Genomic DNA, 24,557 nt, shown 5'->3' on the forward strand with positions numbered 1-24,557 from the left:
AGGAAGTATGCTTGGAAAGTGGGCTACTTTGTAGCTAAAGAATGAATGAATGATCATATAATATATTTCCCAGTAGACATTTGAGTGCCTATCTTGCTACAGACGAGCACATCCATAGCTCCAAAGGCTCTGGAACATTTAGTAAAGAAGACTACAAGGTGTTGAGGACTGGTCTCAGATTAGATGTAACATGGTAACCATCAATCCGGGACTCTCAAATTAGTATGGCACATTACATAAAATAAGATGGAAGCAGGTTGTATTGATAGGTGGGTGTATTAGGCGAACGTCTAGCAACCGATAGGATGCGTGTTCGAATCCCGTCATGGATAACATCAACTTTGCAACTACTTTTTAGCAGCGGTGTAAAGAACTTAAGTAAAAATACTTCAAAGTACTACGTTTTTGTGTTATCTGTACTTTACTATTTATATTTTTGCCAACTTTTACTTCACTACATAACTAAAGAAAATAATGTACTTTTTACTCCATACATTTTCTGTGACACCCAAAAGTACTGGTTACATTTTGACAGGAAAATGGTCCAATTCACACACTTATCAAGAGAACATCCCAGGACATCAATAATGTGTCTGATCTTGCGGACTCACTAAAAACACCTGCTTTGTTTGAAAATTATGTCTGAGTGTTGGAGTGTGCTCCTGGCTACCCATGTCTGCAAATTATGCCTTGAATCTATTCTAGCACACCCAGAAATCTGCTCCTTTTATTCTCTGTCCCCAACGCACTAGACAACCAGTTCTAATAGCCTTTAGCCACACCCTTATCCTACTCCTCCTCTGTTCCTCTGGTGATGTAGAAGTTAACCCAGGCCCTGTAGCCCCCAGTTCCACTCCTATTACCCAGGGGCTATCATTTGTTAACTTCTGTAACCGTAAAAGCCTTGGTTTCATGCATGTTAACATCAGAAGCCTCTTCCCTAAGTTTGTTTTTTTCACTGCTTTAGCACACTCCGCCAACCCTGATGTCCTAGCCGTGTCTGAATCCTGGCTTAGGAATGCCACCAAGAATTCTGAAATTTCCATCCCCAACTATATCATTTTCCGCTAAGATAGAACCGCCAAAGGGGGTGGAGTTGCAATCTACTGCAGAGACAGCCTGCAGAGTTCTGTCATGATAGCCAGGTCTGTGCCCAAACAGTTCGAGCTTCTACATTTAAAACTTCCTCCTTTCCAGAAATGTCTCTCACTGTTGCCGCTTGTTACAGACCCCCCAGCTGCGATATGGACACCATATGTGAATTAATTGCCCCCCATTTATCTTCAGAGTTTGTACTGTTAGGTGACCTAAACCGGGATATGCTTAACACCCCGACCGTCCTACAATCTAAGATAGATGCCCTCAATCTCACACAAATTATCAAGGAACCTACCAGGTACATCCCAACAATCCGTAAACTCGGGCACCCTCATAGATATCATCCTGACCAACCTGCCCTCTAAATACACCTCTGCTGTCTTCAACCAGGATCTCAGCTATCACTGCCTCATTGCCTGCGTCAGTAATGGGTCCGCGGTCAAACGACCACCCCTCATCAGAGTCAAACGCTCCCGAAACACTTCAGTGAGCAGGCCTTTCTAAATCGACCTGGCCCGGGTATCCTGGAAAGATATTCACCTCATTCCGTCAGTAGAGGATGGCTGGTTATTCTTTAAAAGTGCTTTCCTCACCATCTTAAATAAGCATGCCCAATTCAAAAACTGTAGAACCAGGAACAGATATAGCCCATGGTTCACTCCAGACCTGACTGCCATTGACCAACACAAAAACATCCTGTGGTGTGCTAACTACATTAGCATCGCATAGCCCCCGCGATATGCAACTTTTCGGGGAGTTAGGAACCAATATACATAGGCAGTGAGGAAAGCAAAGGCTAGCTTTTTCAAACTGAAATTTGCATCCTGTAGCACAAACTCCAAAAAGTTCTGGGACACTGTAAAGTCCATGGAGAATAAGAGCACCTCCCAGCTGCCCACTGCACTGAGGCTAGGAAACACTGTCACCACCGATAAATCTACGATAATCGAGAATTTCAATAAGCATTTTTCTACGGCTGGCCATGCTTTCCACCTGGCTACCCCTACACCGGTCAACAGCTCTGCACCGCCCACAGCAACTCGCCCAAGCCTCCCCCATTTCTCCTTCACCCAAATCCAGATAGCTGATGTTCTGAAAGAGCTGAAAAATCTGGACCCCTACAAATCAGCTGGGCTAGACAATCTGGACCCTATCTTTCTAAAATTATCCGTTGCAATTGTTGCAACCCCTATTACTAGCCTGTTCAACTTCTCTTTCGTATCGTCTGAGATCCCCCAAAGATTGTAAAGCTGCCACGGTCATCCCCCTCTTCAAAGGGGGAGACACTCTAGACCCAAACTGTTACAGACCTATATCTATCCTACCCTGCCTTTCTAAGGTCTTCGAAAGCCAAGTTAAACAGATCACCGACCATTTCAAATCCCACCGTACCTTCTCCGCTATGCAATCTGGTTTCTGAGCTGGTCATGGGTGCACCTCAGCCACGCTCAAGGTCCTAAACGATATCATAACCGCCATCGACAAAAGACAATACTGTGCAGCTGTATTCATCGACCTGGCCAAGGCTTTTGACTCTGTCAATCACCGCATTCTTATCAGTAGACTCAACAGCCTTGGTTTCTCAAATGACTGCCTTGCCTGGTTCACCAACCACTTCTCAGACAGAGTTCAGTGTGTCAAATCGGAGGGCCTGTTGTCCGGACCTCTTGCAGTCTCTATGGGGGTGCCACAGGGTTCAATTCTCGGGCCGACTCTTTTCTCTGTATACATCAATGATGTCGCTCTTGCGGCTGGTGATTCTCTGATCCACTTCTACGCAGATGACACCATTCTGTATACTTCTGGCCCTTCTTTGGACACTGTGTTAACAAACCTCCAGACGAGCTTCAATGCCATACAACTCTCCTTCTGTGGCCTCCAACTGCTCTTAAATGCAAGTAAATCTAAATGCATGATTTTCAACCGATTGCTACCCGCACCTGCCCGCCCGCCTAGCAAATCTAGAATCGGCTTCCTATTTTGCAACAAAGCATCCTTCACTCATGCTGCCAAACATACCCTCGTAAAACTGACTATCCTACCGATCCTTGACTTTGGCGATGTCATTTACAAAATAGCCTCCAACACTCTACTCAACAAATTGGATGCAGTTTATCACAGTGCCATCCGTTTCATCACCAAAGCCCCATATACTACCCACCACTGCGACCTGTATGCTCTCGTTGGCTGGCCCTCGCTTCATATTTGTCGCCAAACCCACTGGCTCCAGGTCATCTATAAGTCTTTGCTAGGTAAAGCCCTGCCTTATCTCAGCTCACTGGTCACCATAGCAGCACCCACCCGTAGCATGCGCTCCAGCATGTATATTTCACTGGTCACCCCCAAAGCCAATTCCCCCTTTGGCCACCTTTCTTTCCAGTTCTCTGCTGCCAATAACTGGAACAAATTGCAAAAATCACTGAAGCTGGAGACTCAAATCTCCCTCACTAACTTTAAGCATTAGCTATCAGAGCATCTTACAGATCATTGCACCTGTACATAGCCCATCTGTAAATAGCCCATCCAACTTGACCTTATCCCCATATTGTTCTTTATTTATTTTTGCTCCTTTGCATCCCAGTATCTCTACTTGCACATTCATCTTCTGCACATCTATCTCTCCAGTGTTTATTTGCTAAATTGTGATAATTTTGCCACTACGGCCTATTTATTGCCTTCCCTCCCTAATCTTATTTCATTTGCACACACTGTATATAGACTTTTCTATTGTGTTATTGACTGTACATTTGTTTATTCCATGTGTAACTCTGTGTTGTTGTTTGTGTCGCACTGCTTGCTTTATCTTGGCCAGGTCGCAGTTTTAAATGAGAACTTGTTCTCAACTGGCCTACCTGGTTAAATAAAAGTGAAATAAAATAAATAAAAAATCTATCAATAAAAAAAAAACAATTGTGTCGTCTGGTTTGCTTAATATAATGGATTTTAAATGGTTTATACTTTTACTTTTGATACTTAAGGATTGGACCCTAAAATGACATACCCAAATCTAACTGCCTGTAGCTCAGGCCCTGAAGCAAGGATATGCATATTCTTGATACCATTTGAAAGGAAACACTTTGAAGTTTGTGGAAATGTTAAATGAATGTAGGAGAATATAACACATTAGATCTGGTAAAAGATAATACAAAGAAATACAAACAAAAAACGATCCTGAACGATCCTGTAGAGGTTAAGTACATTTAAAACCACATTTTATTTGTCACATGCGCCGATTACAACAAGTGTAGACCTTACAGTGAAATGCTTACTTACAAGCCCTTTTTTATTTATTTTTATTTAACCTTTATTTAACCAGGAAGGGCTCATTGAGATTTAAAATCTCTTTTTCAAGAGCGTCCTGGCCAAGATAGGCAGCGCCAAGTCATTACAAAAATTACAGACAAACAACATGAAAAACTACAAGTAATCTAGTAAAAACCATAGAATTAACAAAGAATATAACAAAATCAAAAACAGCAAATTAAAAACATTGACAGGTCAGGGAATCAGTCTCCAGATCATTCATCCGTGATTTAAAAATACCAATCGGGACAAGTTCATCCAGTTTAAAAGTATTTTGTAAGGCATTCCAAGACGATGGCGCAGAGTACATAAAAGCCCTTTTACCAAATTCAGTTCGGACATTTGGAACAGTTAGCAGGATAAAGTCCCGCGAACGAAGAGAGTACCCACCACATTTCTGAACAATAAAAATGCCCAAATAAAAAGGTAGTAAACCCAAAATGGCTTTGTAAATAAAAGTATACCAGTGACTGAGCCTACGAGTGACTAGAGAAGGCCAGCCAACCCTGGTATACAAAGTGCAGTGGTGCGTAAGGGTTTTGCAATTTAAAATAAATCTCAGAGTGCCATGGTAAAGAGTGTCAATTGATCTCAAACACTGAGCGGAAGCATTCATATATAAAATATCCCCATAGTCTAGTAAAGGCATAAATGTAGCTGATACTAGCTTCCGCCTGGCTTCAAAAGAAAAACAAGCCTTATTCCTAAAATAAAATCCTAATTTCAGCTTCAATTTTTTTGTAAGTTGTTGAATATGCATTTTAAAAGAGAGGCCATCATCAATCAAAATTCCAAGATATTTATATGAGGTTACAACCTCAATCTCCTTGCCCTGACAGGCAGTAATAGGTGAAAGGTTCAGAGGTCTATTTCTTGCTTTAGAAAACACCAGTAGTTTTGTTTTGTCAGTATTGAGGATAAGCTTCAATTGAGACAAGGTATGTTGAACAGTATTAAAAGCAGTTTGCAAGTTCTGGAAAGCTTTTGTAAGAGATGAAGCACAACAGTAAATAACAGTATCATCAGCATAAAAATGAAGTTGTGCATTTTGGACATTTTTGTCTAAATTATTTATATAAATAGTGAATAAGAGAGGACCAAGTACAGAGCCTTGGGGCACACCATTTAAGACAGACAATTTAACAGACCTAAGCCCATCAAATTGAGTGCACTGAGTTCTATCAGACAGATAGTTAACAAACCATGCAACTGCATGCTCTGAAAGACCTACACTCGACACTGCCTTAGTATAGCATGATCAACTGTATCAAAAGCCTTAGAGAGATCAATAAAAAGTGAGACACAATGCTGTTTCTTGTCAAGAGCTTCAGTGATATCATTTAAAACCTTCATGACTGCTGTAATTGTGCTGTGCTTCTTCCTGAAACCCGATTGGTACATTGATAAAATAGAGTTAGTATATAAAAACTCTTTTAGCTGGTCACTCACAAGGGTTTCAAGTATTTTCACCAGGGGTGACAGCTTTGAGATTGGCATTTTTCAATATCAAATATTTGTCAATATCAAATCAATCAGGGTAGATTTATCTGGGCATTTTAGATTTGGGCGAGTGGGTGAGTTAATCAACTGGGTAAGATTCATAGAATTACAAAACATTTTTAAATCATCAGACACCGGCATTAACCAACACCAGTTGAGATCACCAATCAAAATCATTTCACTGTAAAGAAGTTTAGACATAAGGTGCGTCAAAGAAGAAAATGCATCACCGAGAGCAGAGGGGGGGTCTATAACAGCCAATCACAGTTATAGAAAGACCCTTTGAAACCTCAATATTCAAAGCAAGAAATTACAACTGTTTACAAATAGTTTCAGACTTTGCCACACTTACAGGAAATTTCGTTTTTACATATATAGCCACACCCCCACCTTTCTTAACCCGATCAGTGCGATAAACATTGTAACCAGTTATACAAATATCCGTATCAAGAACAGACTTGCTGAGCCAGGTTTCAGAAAACACAATTATATCAGCATCAGTTGATTTAGCCCAAATCCTAACCCCATCCATGTTTGACACCAGGTTGCGTACATTTAAATGAAAAATACCAAGACCAGATCTTGATTTAAAATCAGAGGGGGTTTGGAGGCATTGCATGTCAGGGCCAGGGTTAGGCTGCACGTTACCTGATATCAACAATAAAATAATAACTAGGCACCTCTGTTTAATAACGTTGCACGGCTTCTCTTTTTTAAGAGACCTACTGCAAGCGAAGTCCACAAGTGAGTTTCCAGACAATACAAAACAGTCATTTAAAACCATTAGACTTTGGTAGTGACACAAATTCGTAATGTTCACATCATGCCACAAATACATCGGCACTTGGACGAGTGGAACGAGTGAAAAAGAGCGAGTTCCTGCAAACAAAATGTCCAATGGACGGGAGAGCACATTGTCAGATGTACTCACCCAGCGACAATGTTCGTTTTCTCCAGATCTCGTTAAAGTCAGTGCACAAAGCAATACCACAAAAATTGTCATTTTCTCTGACAAATGTAAATAATAGAGCCCAATGAAGGTAAGGGGAGAGAGGGACAGCGTATATGTAAGTCTGAATGTGAGTATTTCACGTGTGAGTAGATTGGGTGTCGAGGTCGATTGAGAGAGCGGGTTGGGGATTGTTGAGCTGCCACTGACAGCCAGACGAAGAGCAAAAAGGAGCGGCTTAGACGAGACACTCCGTGGATGAAGAAGGAACTCAGGCCAGCCAGAGATGGGGTTACTTTGGTAAACTTCAATGCCGAGTTGAAGTGCCAAGTTGCGGAAGACCCGTAATCTTTACACAGCCAAAATAACATTAGTTTGCACAACACAACAAGGAAGTTACTCAGCCATAAATAAATAGGTTATTAGTAGGTTAAAATGTACTAGTCACAATGCAGTTAAGAAAATACAAATACATTTAAAAAAAGCAAGAGATAAGAATAACAAATAATTAAAGAGCAGCAGTAAATAACAATAGCGGGGCTATATACAGGGTGTACCGGTACAGTGTCATTGTGCGGGGGCACCGGTGTCTAGGTAATTGAGGTAATATGTACATGTTGGTAGAGTTATTAAAGTGACTATGCATAAATAATAATAAAATAAGAGTAGCAGCAGCAGAGTATGGGGGGGGGGCAATGCAAATAGTCTGGGTAGCCATTTGATTATCTGTTAAGGAGTCTTATGGCTTGGGGGTAGAAGCGGTTTAGAAGCATCTTGGACCAAGACTTGGCGCTCCGGTACCGCTTGCCGTGCGGTAGCAGAGAGAACAGTCTATGACTAGGGTGGCTGGAGTCTTTGACAATTTTTAGGGCCTTCCTCTGACAACGCCTGGTATTGAGGTCCTGGATGGCAGGAAGCTTGGCCCCGGTGATGTACTGGGCCGTACACACTACCCTCTGTAGTGCCTTGCGGTCGGAGGCCGAGCAGTTGCCATACCAGGCAGTGATGCAACCCGTCAGGATGCTCTCGATGGGGTAGCTGTAAAATATTTTGACGATCCATGCCAAATCTTTTCAGTCTCCTGAGGGGGAATAGGTTTTGTCGTGCCCTCTTCACGACTGTTTTGGTGTGCTTGGACCATGTCAGCTTGTTGGTGATGTGGACGCCAAGGAACTTGAAGCTCTCAACCTGCTCCACTGCAGTCCCTTGGATGAGAATGGGGCTGTGCTCGGTCCTCCTTTTCCTGTAGTCCACAATGATCTCATTTGTCTTGATCACGTTGGAGGGAGAGGTTGTTGTCCTTGCACCACACGGTCAGGTCTCTGACCTCTTCCCTATTGGCTCTCTCATCAATGTCGGTGTTCAGGCCTACCACTGTTGTGTCATCAGCAAACCTAATGATGGTGTTGGAGTCATGACTGCACGGCCAGGCACGAGTGAACAGGGAGTACAGGAGGGGACTGAGCACGCACACAAGGAGCCCCCGTGTTGAGGATCAGCGTGGCGGATGTGTTGTTACCTACCCTTACCACCTGGGGGTGGACCGTCAGGAAGTCCATGATCTAGTTGCTAGAGGGTGGTGTTTAATCCCATGGTCCTTAGCTTGTGATGAGCTTTGAGGGCACTATGGTGTTGAACGCTGAGCTGTAGTGAATGAATAGCATTTCTCACATAGGTGTTCCTTTTGTCCAGGTGTGAAAGGGCAGTGTAGAGTACAATAGACTGCATCATCTGTGGATCTGTTGGGGTGGTATGCAAATTAGAGTGGGTCTAGGGTTTCTGGGATAATGGTGTTGATGTGAGCCATGACCAGCCTTTCAAAGCATTTCATGGCTACAGACGTGAGTGCTACATGTCAGTAGTCATTTTGGCAGGTTATCTTAGTGTTCTTGGGCACTGGGACTATGGTGGTCTGCTTGAAACAGGGTGTTACAGACTCGGACAGGGAGAGGTTGAAAATGTCAGTGAAGATACTTGCCAGTTGGTCCGCGCATGCTCAGAGTACACGTCCTGGTAATCCATCTGGCCCTGTGGCCTTTTGAATGTTGACCTGTTTAAAGGTCTTACTCACATCGGCTGTGGAGAGCGTGATCACACAGTTGTCTGGAACAGCTGAAGCTCTCATGCATGTTTCAGTGTTACATCATTGCAGAGAACACGTTTCCACTGCTTCAGAGTCCAATGGCTGAGAGCTTTACACCATTCCAGCCGATGCTTGGCATTGCAAATGGTGATCTTAGGCTTGTGTGCAGCTGCTTGGCCATGGAAAACCATTTCGTGAAGCTCCCAATGAACAATTATTGTGCCGATGTTGCTTCCAGAGGCAGTTTGGAACTCGGTAGTGAGTGTTGCAACCGAGGAGTTGTTGCTCCTAGATGTTTCCACTTCACAAAAACAGCACTTACAGTTGACTGGGGCAGCACTAGCAGGGCAGAAATTTGACAAACTGACTTGTTGGAAAGGTAGCGTCTTATGAAGTCACTGAGCTCTTCAGTACAGGCCATTCTACTGCCAATGTTGTGTCTTGGATTTACGTACAGAATAATACGAAATGCTCTGAGAGCATGTTGCAGACAGACAGAAATGAGTGGCCACAACTACTGTATGTGATTCTCCATTAGTGATGGGTCGCTTGCGAACGAATGGCTCTTTTAGGTGAACGTTGGGAACTGAATCGCATCGGCGAAAGATGTTGGTTTGGCTCCCTGATTTGCATATTGTTACTATTTTTTGAGATTCAAAACGGATTATCTGAAAATAAGTTACATAATCATTCTCATTTCCCTTTTTTGCAGGCGATCTAATAATTTGGCCAGGTAAACATTTATTTGAATGTAAGACGATCTGACATAATGGTCGCCTACTTTTTGGGCTTTACATTAGATTTTTAAAAAGTCATGGTGCTAGGTACATTTTTAAACATTTTGAATGAAGAGCCGTTGGGAGTCAAATGATAAGTGTCTTATACGTGAATGGAGTCAAATGATAATGCTCATCACTAATCTCCATGAGGGATATCTCTCATAATAAACCTAATGGTGCATGGATTGATCAAACAAATCAAACGAAACCACCATAATTGTCCTCAACACATTTATTTTGTCAGTGAATGACCATAAGCTGCTAAGAACTTTAACATTGAGAAATCTTTACAACCATGATACAAAAGAGAAAAATCACACACAAACCTAAGCTTATTATGCTCAAAAAATATAAAATCCATGATTGATTCACTATAAAATATTGCTTCTCTATAACCACATTTTTCTTCCTGTGTCTGTCCTGTCCATTCCATGAAGACAGTGAGAGAGAGAGAGACAATGGCTGTGTTTGAGAGCATCAAAACCGTGATGTATCATGGGTAAATTGTGACTGATGTACAAGTAAATGAGTCATTATTTATGATGCAAGCTTAATAGTAGATCAGTCAGTCAGCAGTCGCCTGCACTGTCGAACATTTCACATTTACATTTTTGTAATTTAGCAGATGCTCTTATCCAGAGCAACTTACAGTAGTGAGTGCATAATTGTTGTACTTTTTCGTACTGATCACCTGTGGGATTCGAACCCATAATCTTGGCGTTGCAAGCGCCATACTCTACCAAAAGCCACACAGGACCCAAGCAAGCCCAGTGGTTGCATAGCCGCGCAAAGTATGGGTGCGGAGGGTGCTGTAGCACCCCCTGAAAAATCCCCCAAAATAATAACAACAAATATATATATCTCCACAAAAGTAGTGTACTGGGCCTTTACTAGTCCTGTATTAGTGGACCACTTGCTGTCTGTTGCGCGGGAAAATATGTGGTTAGCTAATGTTAAACACCTATCCAGGCATTGTAAGATCTGGCAGGTGTGTGCAATGAAGTCAGCCAGGAACACGGCCAGCAGTTTCAGGTTTTTTACATGTTATACGCCTGACGTATGTTCAGTGAGTCTCGAAGCATCAGGTCCCGCAGTCGCCACAGTGCATCTGCCATCGTCTTGTGGGCCCCCTTGCTCTTCAGCCAATGGGAAGGGAGCCTGCTCTCCTGGTCTTTGGACAGGTGGGCATCTCTCCGACGCGCTGTGGAAATGACAGACTTTACCCATTTTGCTCACATGCCACAACACACATCCACAAACAGAAGTGTAGAAAGTCAATAAATAAAGGACACCTAAGAGGACAGCTATTCAAGAGACCGAGAATACATGGGAATAGAGGGAGAAGGAAATTGGTGCGCTCAATTCATTGGAGTTAATTCAGTATGCTGCAGTACAGGTGCGTAGATAAGAACAGCACATGTGTGATTAGAAATATACCTTTGAGAGATTGGTCCCACTTGCTGACTGTGTCGGTCTCTGCGTTCAAGCCCTCGATGTACTTGAGGTAGGCCTCAGAGTGAAGCACCCTCTGTGTCTTGGGCGGTGGAGCTACAAACATGGGAGTCATGGGCTGGAGGTGAGAGGGCTGGCCGGGCTGGCCTGGGTAGGGTGGAGGAGCCTGCTGCCCCGGGCTAAACATCCCAGGCTGAAGGGAGATACAGGAAAACATAATAAGAGCACTGCTTTTCCACTGCATTTGGGTACAATACACCGTATATGGAACTAATGAGTGCAGTAGCTCATTGGTAGTTCTTAGTAATAAGTTAGGCTTTTACCTGTTGCATGTAGTAGTGGCCTCCGGGACTTCCTTGCATGCCATTCATACCAGGACCCATCATACCTATCACAAAAACAATGAGTTTCCACACACAACAACATGCATTGTTAGTGTAGGATGTATAACATGGTGGATGTGCATAGAATGCATGCTGTAGAATAAATGTGCGCTTTTTTATTTGTAGTCATATAGCTCCACATGCATTACATGTTTGTTCATGTGTTAATTGAGCTGACCATGGATTCCGAGATATACGAGCAGATGGAACAGTAATACTGTGCGAATGTGTAGAGGAGAGGTAAAGGACGGTGGAACCCCTGTAGAGAAGGTCGCTACCCACTAGTGCCTACGGAAAGTCTACAAACCCCCCCCTTGGATTTCTTCACATTTTATTATGTTACAAAGTGGGATTAAAATGGATTTAATTGTCATTTTTTTGTCAATGATCTACACAAAATACTCTGTCAAGGTGGAAGAAAAATATCATTTATTTTTTAGATAAATAAAAAATAAAACACTAATATACCTTGATTAGATAAGTGTTCATTCACCCCACGAGTCAATACATGTTTGAAACACCTTTGGCAGCGATTACAGCTGTGAGTCTTCTTGGCTAAATCTCATAAGAGTTTTGCACACCTGCATTGGGCAATACTTGCAAATTATTCATTTAAAAATTATTCAAGCTCTGTCAAGGTGTTGGGGATCATGGCTAGACAGCAATTTTCAAGTCTTGCCATAGATTTGCAAGGATAATTAAGTCAAAACTGTGACACTCAGGAACATTCACGGTCTTCTTGGTAAGCAACTCCAGTGAAAGATTTGGCTTTGTGTTGTAGGTTATTGTCCAGCTGAAAGGTGAATTCCTCTCCCAGTCTCTGGTGTAAAGCAGACTGAAGCAGGTTTTCCTCTAGGATTTTGCCTGTGCTTAGCTCCATACAGTTTCTTTTCATTCTGAAAAACTCCCCAAGCACACCCATACCATGATGCAGCCACCACCATGCTTGAAAGGAGGCAGTTACTCAGTGATGTGTTTGCCCCAAACAAAAGGCTTCGCATTTAGGCCAAAAAGTGTATTCCTTTATATAATTTTCTTAGCACTTTGACATTATGTAGTATTAGGTGTTGATTGATGACAAAAAATTACAATTAATTTGTAGACTTCCAATAGAAACGGTAGCTCTGATGCAGAGCAATAGAATGTCTAGCTACCTTTACTTTTCAAAGTGTTTTGTTCTGCAACCTGGACCTCGCCAACTCAGGTATACATTTTCCCATCTCAGGAACAGACAGAGACCAGGCTTGGCAGCATGAATGATCAGTGGGCCACCACAGCACAGCCTGTCTGTGGACCAGGTAAACCCCTCCAGCAGGAGAGACCAAGACATGACTGACTGGAAGCTACTGACTGACCAGGACAGGTGTGGCCTTGGCCTGAAGTGGAAGGTGGGGTCCTTACCCGGGTAGGGCATGCCAGGGTGGTACCCAGGCATACCTGGCTGGAGGTGTTGGGGGGGCATCGGGCCCATATGGTGAGGTGGCATTGGGCCCATACCCAGCAAGCCCTCATGGGGGCCCTGCATGGGCATGCCGTAGGGGGGGCCGTAAGCTCCCATCATGCCTTAGGAGGAGGCGGGGCCAGGAATGACAACAACGATACCCATGCATAAGTGACATGCAACTGACTATCCAAAAGACATGCACTACATATTAATGAATGATAAAATATTAAGGTAAACAAGCTAGTAAGTAAAACAAGCATGGGTGTTACTGTAAAGAAGAGTTTAAAATAATACAAATACTATTTTTGGTCATGCAGTTGATTTGGATCATGCAAACTCTGATTCAATGCAAAACAAAATATAAAACAGGGATGAAATACTAAATTAAAATTAGCAGCAACAGAGACGAAAACAATCCCAGCCTATAATGAGGATGCAGTTGAAAGCCACTGGACAATTTTGAATGGGCAATTTCTGGATAGGGGAAGAGGGTAAATAAATTAAGGTTGAATTGTTTTAGCAGTCCAGATTAATTATTTCCCAGGTAGCTGCTAAGTCCCAAGCAATGGTGCCATCTCCCTGAATCCCAAATCTCTCCTAGCCACTACCCTTTAGGCACTGTAGATCTGGGTGCTTAGGGGCTAGCGGTTGATTTGGGATGTCGGTCTCTGTGAGGAAGGGGTTACCTGGACCAGGCATCATTCCCATGTGGCTAGGCGAAGGCACCACCCCCATCATGGACCCTACTGGGGTACCTGCTCTCGGGGATGCTTGCTGCTGGGCTGCCCTCTCCTTCTCCTGCCGCTCCACCACCCTGGCTGCCCGCTCTGGAACAAACAACAATACGCAGACTTGGATTAATTCATAACACTAAAGGGACATTCCACATTCCAAACACTCCAAGTTTGTCAGATGTTTGGCTAGGGATATGGACTAGCGTATTTTGTTTTGTCGACATTTGGAAAGTTTACCTTCAAATTAGCTGTTTCTAGCAGGCCTGACGTGACATTTTTTTTTATCCAACATGTACTTTACTCGCATGAAAAGGTTGGATGGAAACCTGGTTATTGTCATCACCAATCTGATTGCAGATCTCAACCGGTATATGAATCCACTGGTGAAACAAAGTCTCCATAGAGATGCCTCAGTACTAGCATGCTTCCCTTCCTACCTTCATACTCTACTTTCTTGGGAGCCTCCAGGTTCCTCCACTCGGTGCCCACCAGACGGCTGAGCTCCCCGAAGGAGAAGTCAGGGTGGCGGGTCTTGATGACTGAACGCATCTCACTGCTGAATAGGATATAACCACTCATGTTGACCTTCCTCTTGGCTCCTTCCTTCTTAGAAACGCCCTTTGCCTTGGGAGTGGACTGTGAGGGAAACAGGGGGTAGACCAGTCAATGAACAGTAACACCCATGTTAATTAATAGTCAATGTCCACCCACCTGCATCAACCTAATTAGCATAATAAAAAAAACACCCCATAACATTCATCTGTATAAAGCTAAAGATGTTTTTTTTTTATTGCATGGGCTGCGTCTCAATCCACCGCATCTGCGGTGAAAGGTGGCAGAGCTACAGAGGTGTTTGTCAGACTAGGAGACATCCTGAAAATCTTTCTCACAAAAACATCTGTAGTGTCCGAAAGAGAGAGATGGCTATATACAGTGCATTCGGAAAGTATTCAGTCCCCTTGACTTTTCCCACATTTTGTTACGTTACAGCCATACTAAAATTGATTAAATTGCTATTTTCCCTCAATCTACCCCATGATGACAAAGCAAAAACTGGTTTTTAGACATTTTTGTAAATGTATAAAAAAAACATTTACATAAGTATTCAGACCCTTTACTCAGCACTTTGTTGAAGCACCTTTGGAAGCGATTACAGCTTTGAGTCTTCTTGGGTATGACACTACAAGCTTGGCACACCTGTATTTTGGGAGTTTCTCCCATTCTTCTCTGCAGATCGGGCTGTCATGTGCCTTTTAATGAGGAGTGGCTTCCGTCTGGCCACTCTACCATAAAGGCGTGATTGGTGGAGTGCTGCAGAGATGGTTGTCCTTCTGGAAGGTTCTCCCATCTCCACAGAGGAACTCTGCCAGAGTGACCATTGGGTTCTTGGAAACGTCCATCACCAAGGCCCTTCTCCCCCGATTGCTCAGCTTGGCCGGGCGGCCAGCTCTAGGAATAGTCTTGGTGGTTCCAAACTTCTTCCATTTAAGAATGATGGAGGCCACTGTGTTATTGGGGACCTTCAATGCTGCAGAAGTGTTTTGGTACCCTTCCCAAGATCTGTGCCTTGACACAATCCTGTCTCGGAGCTCTACGGACAATTCCTTCGACCTCAAGGCTTGGTTTTGGCTCTGACATGCACTGTTAACTGTGGGACATTATATAGACAGGTGTGTGCCTTTCCAAATCATGTCCAATCAATTGAATGTACCACAGGTCGACTCCAAACAAGTTGTAGAAACATCTCAAGAATGATCAATAGAAACAGGATGCCCCTGAGCTCAATTTCGAGTCACATAGCAAAGGGTCTGAATACTTACAGTACCAGTCAAAAGTTTGGACACACCTACAAGGATTTTTCTTTATTTTTACTATTTTATACATTGTAGAATAATAGTGAAGACATCAAAACTATGAAATAACACGATATCATGTAGTAACCAAAAAAAGTGTTAAACAAATATCTTTTATATTTGAGATTCCTTAAATTAGTCACCCTTTGCCTTGATGACAGCTTTGCTCACTCTTGGCATTCTCTCAACCAGCTTCACGAGGTAGTCACTTGGAATGCATTTCAATTAACAGGTATGCCTTGTTAAAAGTTAATTTGTGGAATTTCTTTCCTTCTTAATGCGTTTGAGCCAATAAGGTACGGGTGGTTTACAGAAGATAGCCCTATTTGGTAAAAGACCAAGTCCATATTATGGCAAGAACAGCCCAAATAAGCAAAGAGAAACGACAGTTTCATTACTTTAAAACATGAAGGTCAGTCAATTCAGAAAATGTCAATAACTTTGAAAGTTTCTTCAAGTGCAGTCGCAAAATCCATCAAGCGCTATGATGAAACTGGCTCTCATGAGGACCGCCACAGGAAAGGAAGACCCAGTTACCTCTGCTGCAGAGGATAAGTTCATTAGAGTTACCAGCCTCAGAAATTGCAGGCCAAATAAATGCTTCAGAGTTCAAGTAACAGATACATCAACTGTTCAGAGGAGACTGCTGTGAATAAGGCCTTCATGGTCGAATTGCTGCAAAGAAACCACTACTGAAGGACACCAATAAGAAGAATAAACTTGCTTGGGCCAAGAAACACGAGCAATGGACATTAGACCAGTGGAAATCTGTCCTTTGGTCTGATGAGTGCAAATCTGAGATTTTTGTGTCTTTGTGAGACACAGAGTAGGTGAACGGATGATCTCTGCATGTGTGGTTCCCACCGTAAAGCATGGAGGAGGAGGTGTGATGGTGTGGAGGTGCTTTGTTGGTTACACTGCCTGTGATTTATTTACAATTCAAGGCACACTTAACCAGCATGGCTACCACAGCATTCTGCAGCGATACGCCACCCATCTTGTTTGCGCTTAGTGGAAGTATAATTTCCCCCCCCCAAACAGGACAATGACCCAAAACACACCTCTAGGCTGTGTAAGGGCTATTTGACAAAGAACGAGTGTGATGGGGTGCTGCATCAGATGACCTGGCCTCCACAATCACCCCAATTGAGATGGTGTGGGATGAGTTGGACCGCAGAGTGAAGGAAAAGCAGCCAACAAGTGCTCAGCATATGTGGGAACACCTTCAAGACTGTTGGAAAAGCATTCCTCGTGACGCTGGTTGAGAGAATGCCAAGAGTATGCAGAGCTGTCATCAATGCAAAGGGTGGCTACTTTGAATATTCACTTTTTTGGTTACTACATGATTCCATGTGTGTTATTTCATAGTTTTAATGTCTTTACTATTATTCTACAATGTAGAAAATAGTAAAAATAAAGAAAAACCCTTGAATGAGTATGTGTGTCCAAACCTTTGACTGTTACTGTATATACATACATACATACATACATACATACATACATACATACATACATACATACATACATACATACATACATACATACATACATACATACATACATACATACATACATACATACATACATACCACACACACCTAAAGGGGACTTAAAAATGTAAATCAAATAGCTAAATTATCCTTTGTATCACCCTCTTAAAACAATTCCATGTTAGCTTAGTAAAAATGTTAAGATCTCGGGGTAACGATGGTAATGGGTGTAAAATCTGCGTAGAGCTGTGTGTGATGCATGAGTGGCTGAATAGAGGGGTTAGGTGGGAGTAGGCATACGAACCGGATGCTTGGATAAAAGTGAGACATTGGGCCAAGGGTGTGTGAGTGGCTGTATATGAGGAAGGGATAAGATGTTTGGGGCGAGGAGAGGTGTGTGTGTGGAAGGGTACAACACTTGGGCATTCGGTGCGTGTTTGTAAGACCTGGGGAGGAGGGGTGTAAGGAATGATGTCCAAATCGCTTGCCAGAGGGGTCTGAATGGTGGGCATGGAGGGGGTCTCTGGAGCCTCGTCCTCATCCTCCAGGTCATCCAGATCCTCACCCCCCTCATCCATGTCTGCCAGTTTCAGCTCCAGCTCCTCAATCTTTTTATTCAGCAGAGGAGACGGCTCCTTCTGGGGCACTATCAACTTCCTGGATATGGACCAATCAGAGAAGAGGGTTGATAACAGCTAAACAAGAAAATCACAAGTGCTATCTATTTAACCAAGTCTTTGGCTACAGTCCAATTCTCTTCCCTTGTTCTCCCTGAAGTAAGCAGAAAAGCTTGTATATACACCCCAGTCCAATCCAAGAGGGGGAGTGAATTAGTTCAGCACCCACTTCAGGAGGAGAAAGGGGATAGGGCTTTTACCTGTTCTATGTTAAATGTACAGTATGTGAGTCACACCCACCTGAAGTAGTAGACCTCGTCGTCCACCACCTTAGCGTGGAGGGAGAAGCGCTTCAGGCCCTTAAACTTCTTCATCTGCTTCTCACTCTCAATGTAACGGCTCTCACACAGAAACACGTCCTCCTCAGACACCTCAGTGGGCCGACACGACAGGTAGTCCTTAAAGGACGACACCACACATTTACCTGCAGGACAGAGGGATGGAGAGAGTGATGGTTAATTATAGGGTCAATTACACTGCTATTGAACCTAGTATTCCAGGGGGCACTTGATGTCTGAAACAGTTTACAGAGACTAGTCTAGCAAAGGTTTGATAATGACAACAACCATAATGAATGCATGTTGAGTGTAGAGAGGATGTGGAAGGCAGTGTAGAAGCCTAGCAAAGTAGTAAGGTACCTATGATGCAGGTCATGGGGCAGGCCTCCTCCACGTTGCTGAGGAACACCTCTCTCTTGTAGAACATCCTGGTGGGCTCGTGTCCCGTCTCCTCTGGGTGGATGAAGATGGGTCCGAAGAAAAATGCTGCGCCGTCACGCACCCACAGCTTCTCTATCCTGTTACAGTTCAATCCATTAAAATAGCCCTGTTGGCTTCCTAATGGCCACATTCACAGACATACGCCACATCTCCATACTCAAAACACAAAGGGTTCATCTCAATCCATATTTCTGTGATCTTATCTCCTCAACTGCATTGGCGGAGTAGGTCACAGGTCCCCTCGGACCATGTTCTCCAATGAATTTTTGAGAAAGAGGCGATAGGATGAGAGGAATCGAGGAAAGAGAAAGAGCCACCAACACCATCAACACATTGCAAGAGTTCTGAAGAGAAACCAAAAACTATTAGGTGTGTTTGACGTACCTGCCGATACGGGGTTTAACGAGCCCATGTGACTGGACGTAGACACAGTCTCCCACCTTCAGCCACATGTTCTTGTAGTGGAGCTGGTCATAGTACTGACAGCCTGGCTCCCCTCCACTCATCTCTACCGGGACATCCTCAAGCTCCTACACACAGTATGAGGGCACACACTCAGTAACACCGGTACACTTTTTTTACACTGTCGTGTCAACCCAAACCCGTATTGTGCCGACTCAGATAATTTCCTTTCACGTCGTCCTTTCCAACACCTCTCCAGCAACTATGGTGCGTAACCAACGCAGCTTGGCTTTGTTCAGTTCAGCTCAACAATATGGAACGGGTACGTTAATACATTCAAATGTTTCAGTGTTGTTTACGATGAAATTAGAGAACTGGGTTTACACCATTCAACCCTACTTATCGAGATTTACCTCCCAAAACCACTCCCTTTTCCCGGGATAAATAACTGAGAAACCGGTAAATTATAATAAATGACCGATATGAACAGCATGGAGTGATATGGAACTGTTAAATTATATGCAATGTCTAAATCTAAATCTTCTCTACAGCCTGTATGATTAATCAGGGTGGGGACAGACAGCCCATCTCAGTATGGAGTCAGTTCACAATGTACGTAGACCCATCATGGTAACCTTTTTCTTGTGACAGGTAGGCCTACATTTGCTGCAGCATAGCCTATGCTACAGTAATATAAAGACCGAATGCGCATCTAAATTTACCCATCTCTATCTGGCGTTCGGGAGTCACTTTGTTTTATAAATTGTAAAGATGATAATTTTTTTAATTGCAGCTGCTGAGTCTTAAAAACAGCCTATCACTTGAATATCATTGCACGCGCGAGCATTCTCTCACATTCAAATTGCATCCTAGAGATCTCTCTCTCTCATATAGTGCATCTATATATAGTGTATGTGGACACCCCTTCAAATTAGTGGATTAGGCTCTTTCAGCCACACCCGTTGCTGACAGGTGTACAATCGTTTATAGAGCTTTTCCTAGCCACCGAGCTTCTACACCTGCATTGCTTGCTGTTTGGGGTTTTAGGCTGGGTTTCTGTACAGCACTTTGAGATATCAGCTGATGTAAGAAGGGCTATATAAATTTGATTTGATTAATAGCACATAGCAATGCACTCTCCATAGACAAACAATGGAAGTAGAATGGCCCGTACTGAAGAGCTCAGTGACTTTCAACGTGACACCGTCATAGGATGCCACCTTTCAACAGTTCAGTTCGTCAAATTTCTGCCTTTCTAGAGCTGCCCCGGTCAACTGTAAGTGCTGTTAGTGTGAAGTGGAAACGTCTAGGAGCAACAACGGTTCAGCCGTGAAGTGGTAGGCCACACAAGCTCACAGAACGGGACCACCGAGAGCCGAAGCATGTAAAAATCGTCTGTCCTCAGTTTTAACACTCACTACCAAGTTCTAACTGCCTCTAGAAGCAACGTCAACAGAATAACTGTTCGGTGGGAGCTTCATGAAATGGGTTTCCATGGCTGAACAGCCGCACACAAGCCTAAGATCACCATGTGCAATGCCAAGCGTCGGCTGCAGTGGTGTAAAGCTCGCCGCCATTGTACTATGGAGCAGTGGAAACGCGTTCCCTGGATTGATGAATCACGCTTCACCATCTGGCAGTCCGACGCACAAATCTGGGTTTGGCGTATGCCAGGAAAACGCTACCTGCCCCAATGCATAGTGCCAACTGTACAGTTTGGTGAAGGAGGAATAATGGTCTGGGGCTATTTTTCATGGTTCCGGCTAGGCCCCTTAGTTCCAGTGAAGGGAAATATTAACGCTACAGCATACAATGACATTCTAGACAATTCTGTGCTTCCAACTTTGTGGCAACAGTTTGGGGAAGGCCCTTAACTGTTTCACCATCACAATGCCCCTTTGCACAAAGCGAGGTCCATTCATAAATAGTTTGTCTAGATCAGTGTGGAAAGAGCCCTGACCTCAACCCCATCGAACAACTTTGGGATAAATTGGATTTCCGATTGCGAGCCAGGCCTAACTGGCCTACATCAGTGCCTGACCTCACTAATGCTCTTGTGGCTGAATGGAAGCAAGTCCCAGCAGCAATGTTCCAACATCTAGTGGAAAGCCTTCCCAGAAGAGTGGAGGCTGTTATATCAAAGGGGGGACCAACTCCATATTAATGCCCATGATTTTGGAATGAGATGGTCGACGAGCAGATGTCCACATACACTACACGAACAAAAGCATCTATCCGCCTAGCCAACCTCTAAGATAAATTCAATGCAGTATAAGCCTTATATTTAGCTAATTAATGATGGGTTATGCATAATATGCTTCTAACTTACAGCCTCTGTTACATGCGCAATACGCAAGCAACCTGTGCTCCGCTTGCCTCTCCTTAAAAAAAAAAAAAAAAGAAGCTCCTTAGCTCCGAGTCCCATGCAGGAAAAGGTAGACTAGAATAGCTTGCTGGATATCTTTAAAAAAACATTTCTAATACCAATAGACTATTCCAATAGGAACGGACTCTTTTTTTTGCTGAATGTTAAATACAGCAGCCAATAGAACTCACGGGTAGTTTAAAAGAGCGAATGTGCGATGGCGGTAGGGTGTAGCAGTTATTTATTCAGACCCATTCAATCTTCGTGAAAAGAAGCGAAAGCCTTCATCTAATTCTAGTCCAATATTCTAGGATGTCATTAGAATGAGGACTCGTTTCATTTAGCTGTTGAAAGCGAGGAAGGAATGAAGCAACAATAGAGTGATAAAAAGGAGGTAGTCTAATGACATTAGGGGAAATATTATGGAAGTGATATGCGTCAGCCTACTAATTATACAAATAGGCTGTATTATATTTCAAAATTAAAATCTAATTCGCTAGCCTATGCTTACAACATTGTAGGCCGCATGGGCTGCACCAGAACCCATGCTCTCTTCTGATTTATCATGGTTTTAACGAGGTGCATAATTCCAGTCCATATAATACAGCATAATGCAATACAGTTCACACTCAAAAGATTAGCCTACCGGAGCTAGTTTCATTTATTTATCCAAGAGAGCATATTCAGTGCGAACTGGCTTGCTGGAAAGGTGGTATCCTATGATGGGGCCACGTTGAAAGTCACTGAGCTCTTCAGTACGGGCCATTCTACTGCCAATGTTGTGTCTCAGATTTATGCACAGAATATTACGAAATGCTCGGGGAGCATGTTGCAGACAGACGAGTGGCCACAACTACAGTAGCTAGCTACATCATGGGCTTTTATGTCGTGCATAAATGTGTAGTAGCCTATATCATAGATGTATTGGATAACAGCACAATCATTTGGGCTTGGGCTCATTAAATGTCTTTATTGTAGGGCTCATAAAATGCATTTAATATATGGCTCATCAGGCTCAGGTAGCATCAGGTTAAAATGTTCATGCTTATCAAAGCTCCAATCAAATCCAGACATATTTATATGCTTTTGAATAACACTTCCGGTTTTGGCAGGAAATACTGGGTTACCTGGGAGAAAAGTGACTTGTAAAATACCAGGAAAATATTCAACCTTAATAAGAAGTACTCAATGAAGTGTTGCCTCACACGTACAGTAAATATGATGGTCTTATTTGTGATGGACATGTCCAATAAGCAGGACAAATGCATTTCACTCTAAAATAAAATAATTAGGGCTGTCAAAGTTAAAGCTGCAATATGTAACTTTTTGGGCATCCTGATCAAATTCACATAGAAATGGGACTTATAGAGCTGTCATTCTCATTGAAAGCAAGTCTGATACAGATTAGTTTATGTTTCTTCCCTTACAATCAAATCATAGTATGCCTGTAACTCAATGCACTGCTTAAAAAAAACATATAAATATATATCTTTAGGGCCAACATTTTTACAAATGATAAAATGTTGATTAATTATTTTAATTGTTTGACAGCACAAAAAATAATATGCTATTTAGCAAATGGTTTCTCCAAAGCGACTTAGTCATGTGTGCAACATTTTTATGTATCAAACCCACTATCCTGGCGTAGGCACCATGCTATACCAACTGAGCTAATATCCTCCTGTGCACAGACTTCTCACCTTGTCGACGATGCTGTGGCTGCCGTTATCGGCCACGGCCAGCAGTTTCTCCTGATCGCGTTTGGCATACATGGAGGCCACCCGGATGACGGGCAACGGCACATCCCGAGGGACAAATCTCACGCCAGCTGGCCCGGCCCACATCTTGATTTTCTTGAAGGCCTTGTTCCTGGCAGAGTAACGGGACTCACAGACGTACACATCCTCTGGTCTTACTCCCTCAGGCTGAAGCTTGAAGTAATCCTGTAGAGGGGGAGCACACAGTTGGTCAGTGTGTTGGAGGGAATCAGTTTGAGCAAGAACCACTAATCTTGGTAATGAGTAGTTATTTGGGATACAAGGTGACTTGTAGATCAGTGATTCTGCACAGTAGACAATGTAGACGATTTCAAAACACAAACAATATGGACTAATAACATGTCAATATGAGAGGGATAATGCTTCAAATGCTGGTTGAAGAGATTTGCAGACTAACTTCAACAGAAATTATACAAGGACAGGCAGTGTATCTAATATTACAAATTGACATTACAATATTTAGCAACTGCAGGGCTTGGAATTGACTTTTTTTGCCACTTGTCCTTAGGACAAGGACAGATTTTTTGCTTGTCTGAAAGCTCAAGTTACTTGTCCAAAAATAAAAACAATAGTCTGTAACACCATTTTATGATGCAAGGAACCACTTTACAAAATAAAATGCAGTAGTATCTTTTTTTTTTTACCATAGAGAAAAAGACAAAAAATATAGGTAACACTATTTGCATATTCAAGCTGCATATTCAACACTGCCCATTTAAGGCTATCCTGGAGGATGGTTGGCCACTCTTGGTAGCCTATGAAATATTGTAACATTACAATTACAACCAAATAATACAATTATTCCCTCCACGGTTTGAAATTAAGGGTGTCCCGTCGTCCTTGGGGCGATAAAATAAATGTCTAGGACGGTTCAAAACAAGACTCTGGGACAGTTCTAGAAAGACCGATCCCAAATTCATACAATGAGGATGATGCAACAGATCACTGTTTAGCCTTAAAATGACGATAGAGTTTTATTTCTTAATATTATAAACTCAGCAAAGCGCACATGGCTGTAGGCTACATGTGAATTTCCAAAATGAAATTAGAGGGAAAAGGCGTTCTCAAAAGCGCACCACATGTGCAAGCGGTTTCATGTGACAGAGAAGAAAATATTAGTTAGAAATTAAGAAAAAGGGGTGACCTAAAGATGCATCAACTAGTGTACAATCCTAGTCATATATTACTAATATGACTAGGATTGTACTTTTGGCAGCTGGACAATAAAATAAAGTTGATTTGAAAACAAATAAAACAGGAAAGAAATGCTGGTTTCAATGGCATATGAAGGGTTTATAAAGTTATTTCCTCAACATTTCTATGGTCATCTTTCGGCTAGCCTTGGCTACTTTGAAAAAGTTAAGACATGCTTCAGAAAATGACAAAACGTCCAGGTTTTAAACAATTAAGTTTAGTTTCAAAACGCTGACCGGTGCACAAACAGGCACTGTCTTTCACTCTCCGGTCTTGTGACTATTTGATCTGGGGCGAAAAAGTATCAAATACATCTACCATTCCATTCACTCCGTTCCAGCCATTATTATGAGC

The 24,557-nt window shown here is 42.8% G+C and overlaps 1 protein-coding gene across 5 annotated transcripts in view; it reads right to left on the reverse strand.

The window, feature by feature from the left end:
* Positions 1-9,929: 9,929 nt before the first annotated feature.
* Positions 9,930-24,557, reverse strand: part of pbrm1l (polybromo 1, like) — a 35,478-nt gene continuing 20,850 nt past the window's right edge. The window contains exons 21-31 of one of the 5 annotated variants that reach the window (XM_029775875.1): positions 22,932-23,174; positions 18,849-18,994; positions 18,384-18,541; positions 17,986-18,169; positions 17,557-17,725; positions 14,163-14,361; positions 13,678-13,818; positions 12,949-13,110; positions 11,488-11,552; positions 11,150-11,357; positions 9,930-10,913 (exon numbers count right to left, since the gene is read on the reverse strand). In XM_029775875.1, coding sequence (XP_029631735.1) covers positions 10,750-10,913; positions 11,150-11,357; positions 11,488-11,552; positions 12,949-13,110; positions 13,678-13,818; positions 14,163-14,361; positions 17,557-17,725; positions 17,986-18,169; positions 18,384-18,541; positions 18,849-18,994; positions 22,932-23,174 — 1,839 coding nt within the window. In that variant the 3' untranslated portion in view covers positions 9,930-10,749. Of the gene's footprint in view, positions 10,914-11,149; positions 11,358-11,487; positions 11,553-12,948; positions 13,111-13,677; positions 13,819-14,162; positions 14,362-17,514; positions 17,726-17,985; positions 18,170-18,383; positions 18,542-18,848; positions 18,995-22,931; positions 23,175-24,557 lie in introns of all 5 variants that reach the window. The other 4 variants (XM_029775876.1, XM_029775874.1, XM_029775878.1 and 1 more) reach the window with 4 other exon arrangements.

Source organism: Salmo trutta, chromosome 14 (genome assembly GCF_901001165.1).
Source record: "Salmo trutta chromosome 14, fSalTru1.1, whole genome shotgun sequence".
NCBI lineage: Eukaryota > Metazoa > Chordata > Actinopteri > Salmoniformes > Salmonidae > Salmo > Salmo trutta.